The sequence below is a fragment of the Nansenia antarctica genome (genome assembly GCF_963989245.1).
Source record: "Nansenia antarctica genome assembly, chromosome: 7".
Lineage (NCBI taxonomy): Eukaryota > Metazoa > Chordata > Actinopteri > Argentiniformes > Microstomatidae > Nansenia > Nansenia antarctica.
This window is the reverse complement of record NC_137677.1, coordinates 60083673-60097378: the sequence shown is the minus strand read 5'-3', so window position 1 is coordinate 60097378 and position 13706 is coordinate 60083673. Positions and strand designations below refer to the sequence as shown.

The window sequence follows — 13706 nt, the reverse complement described above, 5'->3', positions numbered from 1 at the left end:
CTTTGGATAAAGGCATCTGCTAAATGTAAAACAACAACAACTGTATATACACAATATGTTTTCATTTATTCGTATTCAATGAGGATGAAAACAGCAGCTTTTACAACTGTCAATACGTTTACATATCCAATATAATATAGGTACATCATTTAACAAAACCTTGCAATACAGCAATATACTTTCAGTATATGTATAATACTGTAGACACACAAAGTACATGATGTGTTCTACATGTGTCATACTGTATCGATCTCATATGAGGATCAGATGGAGGGTCATTAAACATTACAACATCCTGACACTCAGCATAACAAAATGTCCTGTGACTAAATCATTTCTGACAGGTTTTTGACATGCTGTCCAAAATGGTTGATTGCTCTGACAATTGATTTCACGATCTCTCTCTGTCCCCCCCCCACACCCACACCCCCCATCTCTCTCTCTCCCCCCCACATCCCCCCATCTCTCTCTCTGTCCCCACACCCCCCATCTCTCTCTCTGTCCCCCCCCATCTCTCTCTCTCTCTCTGACAATTGATCTCACTATCTCTCTCTCTCCCCCCCCACACCCACACCCCCCATCTCTCTCTCTCCCCCCCACATCCCCCCATCTCTCTCTCTGTCCCCCCCCATCTCTCTCTCTCTCTCTGACAATTGATCTCACTATCTCTCTCTCTCCCCCCCCACACCCCCCATCTCTCTCTCTCTCTCTGACAATTGATCTCACTATCTCTCTCTGTCCCCCCCCCCACACCCCCCATCTCTCTCTCTCTCTCCCCCCCACACCCCCCATCTCTCTCTCTCTATCTCTCTCTCTCTCTCTCTCTCTTTCTCAGAGTGACAGGGAGAAGACAGAGGGTTTGCCAGTGGCTCCTTTCATGGACAGAGAGAAGGTCACCAAGCCGACTGCTCAGATTGGATTCATCAAGTTCGTCCTCATCCCCATGTTTGAGACTGTGATGAAGGTAAGCCATGGACGGTGAGGAGGAGAGGAAGAGGCCAGGGGCAGTGACCTGATGTGCATATCATGATGATGATGATGATGATAATGATAATAATAATAAAACCCTGCCTTGTGTGTGTGTCTGTGTGTGTGTGTGTGTATGTGTGTGTGTGTATCAGTTGTTCCCTCAGATTGAGGATGCGATGGTCCAGCAACTGAGAGACTCACGGGATAGATATGAGGAGCTCAAACAGATTGACGATGCTATGAATGAAGTTGAGGTATTTGTGTGTGTTTTGCATGTTTTGTGTGTGTTTTTGTGTGTGAGTGTGTGTGTATGTGTGTATATAAATGCACCATGAGGGGTCTGAGAATTGCTGCAATGTCTAAAAGAAAGGCCAAACAGGTTGCCAAATGTTGCTCTGTCTCAGCTATTATTGGCAGCTTGGCCGTGTGGAGAAGGAGGTGTTATGTGTACCCTTAAGTGTTCAGTGCTGCTTAGCCCCGAAATATTTGATTCCCTGTTTGTATAATATAATTTGTGGAACCAAATAAAGTATTCAAATGTGTGTGAGAGAGAGTGAGAGTTACCAAAAATGGAACTAATATGTACTTGTTAATTTGTAAATCACAGTATCTGTAACAGCGCCTCCAATGTCTTCCACATGTGCAGAAGAAGAAGAACGAAAATCTGACTAAGAAGAAATGAGGGACAAAAAGGTACGAGTGACTTTTAAACTGGCTACCGGCGGTGAGAGAGGGGCTATCCTATCAGAATAATCATAATGATGAATTGTTTCAATTCAAGATGAAGCACAATTACCACAACTACTACTAGACCACCATTAATGTTAGCGCTATCCATTTACCGCTAGCACCCCCACCCCTACCGCCGACAAACATTTTCCGCTAGTACCCCCTTCCCCCAACGACGCAATTACGCTTTGAGCATCCAAATGGCCAGCAGCAGCCCTGCCTACTCTGAACATAGAAACATGGGCACCCCCTCATATGTCAAAGTATTGACGTTGTGACATCATCCACTCACTTTAAGCCATCCTCCTCCAAGAATCAATATGGGATCAATACTTCTTCTTGTTTCCAATCATAGAGGTATGAGTATGTCTCATTCAACCTATCTATCTTCTGCTGTAGATTGAAGACCCATCTCCTCAGGCTACATAACTGTCCCTCCTAAAGACCTCTTCATCCCCTCTAACCCCCAGTACCGTTTCTTTACTGTATATAATTAATGAATAAAACATACTGAGACAAATGTATTTGTTGTAAGTCGCTTTGAATAAAGGCGTCTGCTAAATCGTGAGCTCAGAATTATACGGTTCTATCTCCGTTTAGGGTAGTTCAGAGATATTGAGCGTCAAAGTTTTTACATTCCATTATGTTTTGTGAGATGGAACCTTTGTATTTTATGAATTACTAACTAAAAAAATGTCAACATTTAAAAAATAACACCACACAGGCATTAATAAACACCTAATGGATCAGATTATGTAAAAAACTAAATTTTGACAAAAATTGAGATAAAACCTTATAATTCTAACGTCACGAAATGCCAAAAATATCCATGTAAGTGTGTGTTTCTCTGTTCCAGCTCAGACGACAGTGAGAGCAGAGTGAAGGTGCTGCAGCCCAGGGAAGGACAGACAGAGTAACAGACCAAGCTACTGACACACTGGACGACTGACTGAACGACGGACAGGATGGTCCGCAGCTTTTATCAGGGAATGTCAAACTTGTACAGCACGGACTGCTTCAGTCAGCTATATATTATATTTAGATTTTATCTCTTGCATTGTTTTTTAAATGTGTTGTTTTTTACAGAATGTACAGATTTGTAGTCACCTTTGTTCTTTCCTACAAAAAATAAATAAAAGGTTTACTTTAATTACAAACTTGTAAATCTGGGTTGTTCCGTTTTGTCCGAATATAATACACACTGTATACCGTTATTATAATATCTTTTTATTTGTATATCTATGACCAATTGCAGGCTACACATGTATTCTTGTGGAGATGTATTCTTTGTTGCAATATGAACCATTCTTTGTTTCTTTTTTTTGTTACTTGTTGAAGAATCATCTTATTCTAAAAATGTGAGATGTTTTATCTGATGCAGATTGAATGGGGACAGTCTTGTCATTGTTCCTCTTGCCTTTGCCTTGCCTCTCTGCGTCCTCAACATTGGGAACATTCCCATGACGATAACTGGCCTTGTTGTTGTTGCTGTGGGGAGGATGAGAAACGTGCAAGCCCCCCGTAGCCCTGCCTCCCTGTCTGCTCTCTGCACATTCCTACCAGGCACAGCAGCTAGTGAAGGCTAACAGTGTGTGGGAGGGTGACCCTCAGAACAAAAAACGTAACAAAACAACGAACCACTCAAGCGACAGGAAGTTGCAGAAAAACATAAAATATTTTTTTTCCATTAAAAAAATAAAACATTTCACTCAAATCTAAGATGGAAATAAAAGGGAGGTCGAGTGTGAGGCACTTTGGCCCCCAGGTGGTGAAGATGTGAAATTACACTTACAAGGGAAGGAGAAGGAGCTTCCTTTTTCAAACTGAAAACAGTATCAAACTATTGGTCATAATGTTTATTTTAAAAATTAAATCTTTATACATCGAAAAGCATATTTGTACACCACTTATATGACAAATCTAGGAAATTCACTGAGGATTCCATTTCCAAACTGAAAAAGAACACTCAGTTCTGAACCTTCTGACGTCTAACTCTCTTCCTGAATCCTGACAGTCTCAGCTGGGCACCTGGACTGCTGGCGCTGACTTGTCCCCTCTCTTCTTCTTCTTCTTCTTGCTGGCTCCTCGGCCGTCCGTCCGTCCGTTCCCCGCCGCTCTCTTCTTGCCCCAGTGGGAGTGCTGCTGCTCCAGCCTCTGCTGCTTCTTCTCCCTGTAGGACGCCATGTTGTCAAAGCTGGCCTTGTACAGGTGCTGGAAACGGCTCTCCGCTCCACCCGAGTCTGTTAGGATGAGAGAGAGAGACAGGATGAGAGAGAGAGAGACGGTTAGGATGAGAGAGAGAGAGAGAGTTAGGATGAGAGAGAGAGAGACTGTTAGGATGAGAGAGAGAGAGAGTTAGGATGAGAGAGAGAGAGACAGTTAGGATGAGAGAGAGAGAGACTGTTAGGATGAGAGAGAGAGAGACAGTTAGGATGAGAGAGAGAGACTGTTAGGATGAGAGAGAGAGAGAGTTAGGATGAGAGAGAGAGAGAGTTAGGATGAGAGAGAGAGAGAGAGTTAGGATGAGAGAGAGAGAGACAGTTAGGATGAGAGAGAGAGAGAGTTAGGATGAGAGAGAGAGAGAGAGTTAGGATGAGAGAGAGAGAGAGTTAGGATGAGAGAGAGAGAGAGAGTTAGGATGAGAGAGAGAGAGAGAGACAGTTAGGATGAGAGAGAGAGAGAGAGTTAGGATGAGAGAGAGAGACAGTTAGGATGAGAGAGAGAGAGAGAGACAGTTAGGATGAGAGAGAGAGAGAGAGACAGTTAGGATGAGAGAGAGAGAGACAGTCAGGATGAGAGAGAGAGAGAGAGTTAGGATGAGAGAAAGCGAGAGAAACGGAGACAGTTAGGATGAGAGAAAGAGAGAGAAACTGAGACTGTTAGGATGTGAGAGAGAAACAATTATGACGAGAGAGAGAGAGAGAAACTGAGATTGTTAGGATGTGAGAGAGAGAAAAAAAGAGAGAGACACACAGAGAGAAATGGAGACTGTTAGGATGAGAGAAGGAGAGAGACTGTTAGGACCAGAGAGAAAGAGACAGTTAGCTATGGGGAGGACTGGTGTCCAACACTGTGGGATTGACGTATTTCTGCTGAAGGGTTTTTCCTCGAGCTGGTTTTCTTTCTTTTATCTATGAATTTTCAATTATGAGGACACAGAGACAGTAGCATCAAGTCTAACATCCCCAGCCCTTAAACCCCCCGACCCATCCTCCCAATCCCCACAACCCCTGGTAAAGGGTTTTCTAACAGAGGCACAGTTCAAGGTGTTGCCCTTCTAGCTAAGGGCAACAACCTAGCACATATCCTCTTGGATGCATTGGTGGTAATGTAATTCTCTGAACCTCAGAACTAAACACCAAAACTGTACAGCTGTACAACCGACTCTCTCCAGTCTGCCGCGTCCATGAATAATCTGCATTACAACGAGTTTGGAACAACGAGAGAGAAAAACACGGAGGCAGAGACAGAGCAGCCAAAGCACTGCAGGTTCGTCCTGTAGGAGGGGGAGGAGAGAGGGAGCCGGCTGCTGTGTGTGGGCACAGGGTCACCTAGAGCTGCGCTCTCTGAGTGTGTGAGTGTGTCTGTGTGTGCGCTCTGAGTGAGTGTGTGTATGTGTGTGCGCGCTCTGAGTGAGTGTGTGTGTGTGTGTGTGTGTGCGCTCTGAGTGAGTGTGTGTATGTGTGTGTGCGCTCTGAGTGAGTGTGTGTGTGTGTGTGTGTGTGTGCTCTGAGTGAGTGTGTGTGTGTGTGTGTGTGTGTGTGTGTGTGTGTGTGTGCGCTCTGAGTGAGTGTGTGTGTGTGTGTGCGTGCGCTCTGAGTGAGTGTGTGTAAGCTCTGAGTGTGTGTGTGTGTGTGTGTGTGTGTGTGTGTGTGTGATTTAAAACGATGACTCACCCTGGAGAGCCTCCCAGTGCGGCTTAAGGGCCTCAGTCACCCTGCTGAGATCCGGGCTCTCACTGTCACACTGGAGAGAACACACAAGGGGGGCTGTGTTAAGAGCACACTTACACTGTAGACATCACCAAAACGCTGGCACTAGTGTGAGAGGAAAAGCAAATTGTAAACAAAATAATCGTGTGTATATTGGCTAAGATGTGTCATTCTAAAGCCCCTTTCACACAACTAAATTGCATGGAATCTCAACCTAGTGGGATTCGTTCACACATGACCGAATTAGCCGGATTAACCTCAACCAGGGTAATTGCCCGGGCGGATTTCCCTGGTCAGTTGCGTTCAGACATACGCCGACGCTAGAAATTAAGACTGTACAAATACCTCCCAGTGGTCTTGCGTATGTGTGTATATCAGGAAGGGCGTGTCCGGGCTGTCCAGCAGAACCCAGAGGCGGCCTTGGGGGTCAAAGGTCAGATCCAGTGGACAGTGGGGTAGGGTCAGCCTGGTGGAGGGCACCAGTCGCTCCTCGCCCCCCTGGTCCAGCCCAAAGAGCTGCACAGATGGAACTCTGGGAACACAGGAAGCATGAATCACTGCATGCTCCGCACAGCAACAGTACGTCTTCTGCAGAATGTCCTGTGTGTGTATATATATATTTATAAAACGGATGGGTGAAATCAAGCAATCTGATTGGTTCATAGCCGTGGTATATTGAGCGTATACCACAGCTACGATTAGTAGAGCCTCATCACAGTTCGAAATGAATACGCCTGTTTCACAGTCAACATTCCAAATATAACAGACTTTTAATTCAATCTCAAGGACATTTTATCAACTTTAAAAAAAATAATAATAATAATCCTACGCAAAGTAACCATGTAGATTCCCAATATGTGGTCTGTTTATCAAAATAAAGCCTGTTTGAAAATGTGTCGAGACGTTTTCGGAGTGCCCTGCCTGCGTCCACTACAGCCGCGCGCTGTGACAACAGCACTTGTCAGCGTTCCAAATCCGAATAAGAGGAACTATTTTATTTGAGGGGAACTATTTAAGATGATTAATTACGAATAAAAACTATTTGAATTTGAGTGTGCTTTTCTAATTCATATTGACAGTGTTGGTAACCGTTTTATAAAAGCAATAGCTCACTTCAGGCCAGTGGTATATGCTTATTATATCACAGCTTAAATATACACAGAACATATATATATATATAGACTCATATGCTGATTTTTTTTTCTCTCTCTCTCTCTCACATTCTGTAGGCAGGGATCACAACATCACAATGCTACCTTTGCACATGCCATATTGCACCTTTTGATATAACCTCTACTTATATATCTGTATCACCATACTGTACATAGCTACCTTAACTTACCGTAGCTTACTAACATCCTGTCCTGTACATACCTGTATATACTTTCATACTGTACTGTATCACTATCACATTTGAAATCACTATTTGCACTTCTGGCTGGATGCTAAACTGCATTTTGTTGTCTGGTACTTGTACTTGTTCTCTCAGCTCTGACCTCCATAACTCTGACCCCCCGTGTGTGTGTGTGTGTGTGTGTGTGTGTGTGTGTGTGTGTGTGTGTGTGTGTGTGTGTGTGTGTGTGTGTGTGTGTGTGTGTGTGTGTGTGTGTGTGTGTGTGTGTGTGTGTGTGTGTGTGTGTGTGTGTGTGTGTGTGTGTGTGTGTGTGTGTGTGTGTGTGTGTGTGTGTGTGTGTGTGTGTGTGTGTGTGTGTGTGTGTGTGTGTGTGTGTGTGTGTGTGTGTGTGTGTGTGTGTGTGTGTGTGTGTGTGTGTGTGTGTGTGTGTGTGTGTGTGTGTGTGTGTGTGTGTGTGTGTGTGTGTGTGTGTGTGTGTGTGTGTGTGTGTGTGTGTGTGTGTGTGTGTGTGTGTGTGTGTGTGTGTGTGTGTGTGTGTGTGTGTGTGTGTGTGTGTGTGTGTGTGTGTGTGTGTGTGTGTGTGTGTGTGTGTGTGTGTGTGTGTGTGTGTGTGTGTGTGTGTGTGTGTGTGTGTGTGTGTGTGTGTGTGTGTGTGTGTGTGTGTGTGTGTGTGTGTGTGTGTGTGTGTGTGTGTGTGTGTGTGTGTGTGTGTGTGTGTGTGTGTGTGTGTGTGTGTGTGTGTGTGTGTGTGTGTGTGTGTGTGTGTGTGTGTGTGTGTGTGTGTGTGTGTGTGTGTGTGTGTGTGTGTGTGTGTGTGTGTGTGTGTGTGTGTGTGTGTGTGTGTGTGTGTGTGTGTGTGTGTGTGTGTGTGTGTGTGTGTGTGTGTGTGTGTGTGTGTGTGTGTGTGTGTGTGTGTGTGTGTGTGTGTGTGTGTGTGTGTGTGTGTGTGTGTGTGTGTGTGTGTGTGTGTGTGTGTGTGTGTGTGTGTGTGTGTGTGTGTGTGTGTGTGTGTGTGTGTGTGTGTGTGTGTGTGTGTGTGTGTGTGTGTGTGTGTGTGTGTGTGTGTGTGTGTGTGTGTGTGTGTGTGTGTGTGTGTGTGTGTGTGTGTGTGTGTGTGTGTGTGTGTGTGTGTGTGTGTGTGTGTGTGTGTGTGTGTGTGTGTGTGTGTGTGTGTGTGTGTGTGTGTGTGTGTGTGTGTGTGTGTGTGTGTGTGTGTGTGTGTGTGTGTGTGTGTGTGTGTGTGTGTGTGTGTGTGTGTGTGTGTGTGTGTGTGTGTGTGTGTGTGTGTGTGTGTGTGTGTGTGTGTGTGTGTGTGTGTGTGTGTGTGTGTGTGTGTGTGTGTGTGTGTGTGTGTGTGTGTGTGTGTGTGTGTGTGTGTGTGTGTGTGTGTGTGTGTGTGTGTGTGTGTGTGTGTGTGTGTGTGTGTGTGTGTGTGTGTGTGTGTGTGTGTGTGTGTGTGTGTGTGTGTGTGTGTGTGTGTGTGTGTGTGTGTGTGTGTGTGTGTGTGTGTGTGTGTGTGTGTGTGTGTGTGTGTGTGTGTGTGTGTGTGTGTGTGTGTGTGTGTGTGTGTGTGTGTGTGTGTGTGTGTGTGTGTGTGTGTGTGTGTGTGTGTGTGTGTGTGTGTGTGTGTGTGTGTGTGTGTGTGTGTGTGTGTGTGTGTGTGTGTGTGTGTGTGTGTGTGTGTGTGTGTGTGTGTGTGTGTGTGTGTGTGTGTGTGTGTGTGTGTGTGTGTGTGTGTGTGTGTGTGTGTGTGTGTGTGTGTGTGTGTGTGTGTGTGTGTGTGTGTGTGTGTGTGTGTGTGTGTGTGTGTGTGTGTGTGTGTGTGTGTGTGTGTGTGTGTGTGTGTGTGTGTGTGTGTGTGTGTGTGTGTGTGTGTGTGTGTGTGTGTGTGTGTGTGTGTGTGTGTGTGTGTGTGTGTGTGTGTGTGTGTGTGTGTGTGTGTGTGTGTGTGTGTGTGTGTGTGTGTGTGTGTGTGTGTGTGTGTGTGTGTGTGTGTGTGTGTGTGTGTGTGTGTGTGTGTGTGTGTGTGTGTGTGTGTGTGTGTGTGTGTGTGTGTGTGTGTGTGTGTGTGTGTGTGTGTGTGTGTGTGTGTGTGTGTGTGTGTGTGTGTGTGTGTGTGTGTGTGTGTGTGTGTGTGTGTGTGTGTGTGTGTGTGTGTGTGTGTGTGTGTGTGTGTGTGTGTGTGTGTGTGTGTGTGTGTGTGTGTGTGTGTGTGTGTGTGTGTGTGTGTGTGTGTGTGTGTGTGTGTGTGTGTGTGTGTGTGTGTGTGTGTGTGTGTGTGTGTGTGTGTGTGTGTGTGTGTGTGTGTGTGTGTGTGTGTGTGTGTGTGTACGGTATGTGTGTGTGTGTGTGTGTGTTTGGAGAACACTGACCCCGTCCCACAGAGATATGGTATAGGTCTACAGTATACAGTTACTGTTCTATTCCGTCTCTGGGTACTGACCTCTCACACTGCACCGCCAGGTGACGTCCACCGGGGGAGCCGACGATCCTGCTGACAGCAGACCTCTGGGAAAAACAAAGGTAACCATGACGTCACAGAACCCACTCTCCAGATGTTGTTCGTTTGTGTCGTCATCCTCTTGATTAAACCACTGAAGCAGTTTCAGCAGACCTTCATTTCTTCTACCTTATCTTTATTTTGTCCTGCTCCTGTGACTACTTTGTGACTCTCTCGTCAACATTGTGAGACAGGGTTAGAATCTATGACTTGCTGAGCTGGACAACACAGCTGGTGTTGCCATAATAAACTATCCAGGAAGGGAGTGTATATGTTATTTTTCTGCACAGAGGACAACCCTATACTGTAGGCCTATAGAGGGTGAAAGGCACACTAAACAAAGAGATCTGTGGCTCAGGCTTATCTTATTGACATTTCCCTTTGTGTAGGGCTGGGCAATATGGCCTAAAAATAGAATATCAGATTTTTTCACACTACACCCGATTTACAATTTTAATAGACTTTTTCCTGCCACTGTCTTGTGCAACTTGCAGTCCCACACACTTCTCCCGTACCCACTTCTTCCGTACCGTAATTACCGCAAGGTAAAGGGAAAATCTTATTTTCATTTTTAAACATCGACGCCATATGATAGCTTTTTGTCATCCTCGAGGTGATGAAATTAGGGATTTCACTGCCATACAGACAAAAAAGGAAGCGAATTGGCATTTCTTTGGTTCCAGCTGGATTAATTTCCACGTAAGTAGATGCAGTCGGACTGATTTCCTTGCAGGATCTCATTTTTAAGACCTAGCAACTCATTTTTCGACCGAATAACTGACATCTGCGACCTTTTTAGGCCTTATGAATTGGATTGCTGGATTTCAGACTTTAAGGCTTTTTAAGACCAGCGCGGGAACCCTGATTTATCCACCCAGCTCCAGTTAGAAGTCTCCTCACCTTCTCCGTCTCAGCCTCAGAGCTGGACAGGTCCCTCAGCAGCTTCAGGTCCCAACTCTGGAGCCTCCGCCCAGAGGCATACTCCCACAGCTTCATGGTCCCATCCTGAGCACAGAACACAACACCTGTCCAATCAGCCTCTGAGTCTGCGTGACCTCTGAACCCCAATTAGGATTACAGTGTCAAATCAGGCTTATTCACAGGTCCAGAATAATATCCTGTCAACACACACCAGTCCAATCAGCCACACCTGCGAATACATAGCATCTTCAATGGAATTTCCTTTGAAGTGGAGTAGTTTTAGTGCGACCGTGACTCGCCCCTTTAACTGCTGGGTCTTGTTCTTCACCACGACCCAGTTATAGCAAAGCCATCTAAAATATTCTTCTATAAGCTATAGAATATGCTACCTTTTGCTAGCATATCAGCCCAATAGAGCTCTCAGGTCTTCTGACACTGGTTTTCCCTGTGTACCACATGTACAAAAGAAGAGATTTGGTGAGGCTGCATTCTTATTTCATGCACCCAAATTGTGGAATGCACTGCCAGTTTACATTAGGGATGCAACCTCAGCAAATATGTTCAAGTCAAGACTAAAAACCCATCTTTTTAATATTGCCTTTAGGTGACTAACTAATTAAATTAAGATTATATAATGATTAAAGCACTTTGAGCTGCAACGTTTGCAGGAAAAGCGCTATACAAATAAAGTTGTTATTATTATTAATAATAATAATATTAATATTAATATTATTACTATTATTATTATAAAGATGCTCGTACCCCTGATCCAGACAGGAGCCACTGTGGATGTCCAGGCGGAATCAGCAGGGAACTGACAAACCTATGTGATGACACAGAAAGAACAGATGCGATGACATCATCGGTGCAGCAGCATTAACCAGTCAGCATTTCTGTCACCTTTAAATGTTATTTCTCTCTAGGCAAGGCAGCCAGGCAGGCACCCATACTCACTCTAGGTGGCCGAGGCAGAATGACTGGATGTTGTGTGGTGACGTCAGGTGACTGACCCTGATCTTCTCGTCGCGGTCAGCTGTGATGACGTACTTGTCGTTTGGGGTCAGTGTCTAGGGGGGAGGGAGGGAGGGGGAGAGAGGGAGAGGGAGAGGGAGAGAGAGAGAGAGAGAGAGAGAGAGAGAGAGAGAGAGAGAGAGAGAGAGAGAGAGAGAGAGAGAGAGAGAGAGAGAGAGAGTTGGCCATGAGTGGCAGTTGTGAGCTCTGAGGCCTACGACGAACGACACCTGTTAACAAGGTCCTAGGTGTGAGTGAGCAGTGAGGAGCATTCCTTACGATGTTCAGCAGCATGGACAGATGTCCCAGCTTCACCTCCCCCTCCTTGTGGGGCTCCGCCACAGAGAAGGAGTACACGTCCCCAGACTTGTCCGCCACCAGTATCTCATCCTCAGCCTGCTTGAACACCAGAGAGGTGCACCTCCGCACCACCCACCTGGAACCAGACGACAGACTCAAGTAACAACTAGTCTCACTCACCCTGAGGGTTTTTTCACATATAGCCCTCACATATAGCCCCCCCACCAAGAGCTGAAAAAGTAAAAGAACTCCGTTATATTTGTATTCACACTGCCCTCTGTATGAAGAATATGGACTGATTTATCTTGCTGATCACAAAAACCAAGTGTGAAAATACCCTATCTGTCCCAAATCAGCACCTAGCCTCTACTGCCTCTACAGGTGCATAAACCTGAGAGGGGTGGATGAGTGTTTGCAAACACATGGGTAAGACCAAGCTTAAACCCATCAAATGTTCTCAGACCTGCACACGTTACAAGGGGGTGGGGGTGAGGAGTTGATTTGTGACTCTGGGTAAGTGATGATGATGATGATGATGATGATGATGAACGATGAATGGCATTATTGTCGCCTTTTGTCACCATGGATACCTTGTGCTGATGCACTGCCACGAGGGTTCGGTGCGGAAGAGAACCAGCCGTTTGCTGTCATCAGTCAGCGCCACCAGCTTCCCAGAGGAGGAGACAGCGAAGGCCAGGATTTTGTCATTTCCTGTGTCCTCTGATCCACCGCCATCACTACAAGGAAAGGAGGTGAACTGGGGTTAAAGATAGACAATCACAATCCCCCCTCTCCAACCAGCTGCTTTTGATAATGGCGCCACTCATACCTTTCAAATCATCAAATTTGACAAGAGAAGTTAGACTTTCAGCTCTATGTCATATTGTATAGGTCTAAACTATCTGAACGCTATGGCAATTTGAGAGCAAGACAGAGAAATAACTTTCAGAGGTTTGTGTCAACAAGGAAGGCTGATCATTTCTGATTGATTGATTGATTGATTGAAAACTTTATTAGAAGATTTGCAGAAGTAGGTACATGAAAGTACATATTACATACAAGGTCAACTAAAAGGATAAAAACCCAAGAAAGCCACTGGCTTATTTCAATTGGGGTCCTTGATTTTCAAGGACCCCAATTGACTGTACTACTGACTGTAGAGGAGGAGGGAATAGATCTCACCTTTTGGTGTCAGCTTCTGGGTCTTTGGGCTTCTGTTCCGCAGTGCTGCAGTCGAACACAAATGGCTCTCTAGTACAAAGAACAAGAGAAGAAAAGGCATTTAATTAGCTATCGAGCTAGGTAGCTAGCCTACACACACACTTAGCATACTAGCTTAGCTGAGTGTTCTGAATGCAGAGATCAGTAGTGTGTGTGACACACGTGTCATTTAACCTTTCTTGAAAAAACGTATCTTAATTAACCTGTGTTTGTACCAACCTGCTGTGTTTACTGTGTATTGCAATGAGCGTTTTGTCACTGGTTGTAATAAGCCACTCTCCACATGCATCAAGAGCTGCCATGGCTACAGCAACACTGTCTGTCTGTCTGCAACACCACTTCCGCCCATGTGGGTATGGAAACTATTTTTGTCGCATCTTGGTCACGTCACGAAAGAACACAATGTACACTTTGATCTCGACAAGTATGGAGGACCAAGTCTGTCAAAATTAACAATAAATATATAGATACATAAATGAATGTATGAATACACACAGTATAATGAAATACATTTCTATATTTATTTATTCTTTTACGCATTCATTCTTTGTTTTCCACTTTCATTCTTTGTTTTCCACATTCATTCTTTGTTTTCCACATTAGGAATATAAGGCTCCTATCAAAGTACAGACGGGGAAAAAAGTAGGATAGATATGTTATAGTTCCCATGTTGTATACGTTTCTGTATCTGCTAACAGTAACTCAAGCCTACAGCTGTTGCATGCACCATGCACCATGCAGCTGTCAACAAATCATCATGTATTTCTGA

General features: G+C 45.0%; 2 protein-coding genes across 5 annotated transcripts in view; one reads left to right on the top strand and one right to left on the bottom strand.

The window, feature by feature from the left end:
- The window catches only part of pde9aa (phosphodiesterase 9aa), a 17158-nt gene extending 14302 nt beyond the window's left edge, over positions 1 to 2856 (top strand). For 3 of the 4 annotated variants that reach the window (XM_080537202.1, XM_080537203.1, XM_080537205.1), the window contains 4 exons: positions 836 to 964; positions 1122 to 1223; positions 1616 to 1662; positions 2555 to 2856. In XM_080537202.1, coding sequence (XP_080393328.1) covers positions 836 to 964; positions 1122 to 1223; positions 1616 to 1651 — 267 coding nt within the window. In that variant the 3' untranslated portion in view covers positions 1652 to 1662; positions 2555 to 2856. The remainder of the gene's footprint in view (positions 1 to 835; positions 965 to 1121; positions 1224 to 1615; positions 1663 to 2554) is intronic. The other variant, XM_080537204.1, reaches the window with a different exon arrangement.
- A 690-nt stretch (positions 2857 to 3546) lies between these two features.
- Positions 3547 to 13245, bottom strand: wdr4 (WD repeat domain 4). The gene is made up of 11 exons (XM_080536486.1): positions 13157 to 13245; positions 12899 to 12967; positions 12307 to 12453; positions 11696 to 11852; positions 11360 to 11472; positions 11168 to 11228; positions 10385 to 10489; positions 9428 to 9492; positions 5976 to 6162; positions 5595 to 5664; positions 3547 to 3938 (listed from the first exon to the last, which is right to left on the bottom strand). The coding sequence occupies exons 1-11, from the start codon at positions 13237 to 13239 to the stop codon at positions 3715 to 3717; spliced, it is 1281 nt and encodes a 426-aa protein (XP_080392612.1). The 5' UTR covers positions 13240 to 13245; the 3' UTR covers positions 3547 to 3714.
- Positions 13246 to 13706: the final 461 nt, after the last annotated feature.

Excerpts from the sequence above, each read along its gene's own strand:
- wdr4 (XM_080536486.1), bottom strand. The coding sequence starts at position 13,239 with ATGGCAGCTCTTGATGCATGTGGAGAGTGGCTTATTACAACCAGTGAC. Across the intron at positions 9,493-10,384 it reads CTGAGGCTGAGACGGAGAAG|AGGTCTGCTGTCAGCAGGAT; the intron begins GTGAGGAGACTT and ends TGTTTTTCCCAG. Across the intron at positions 3,939-5,594 it reads GCACTGGGAGGCTCTCCAGG|ACTCGGGTGGAGCGGAGAGC; the intron begins GTGAGTCATCGT and ends TCATCCTAACAG.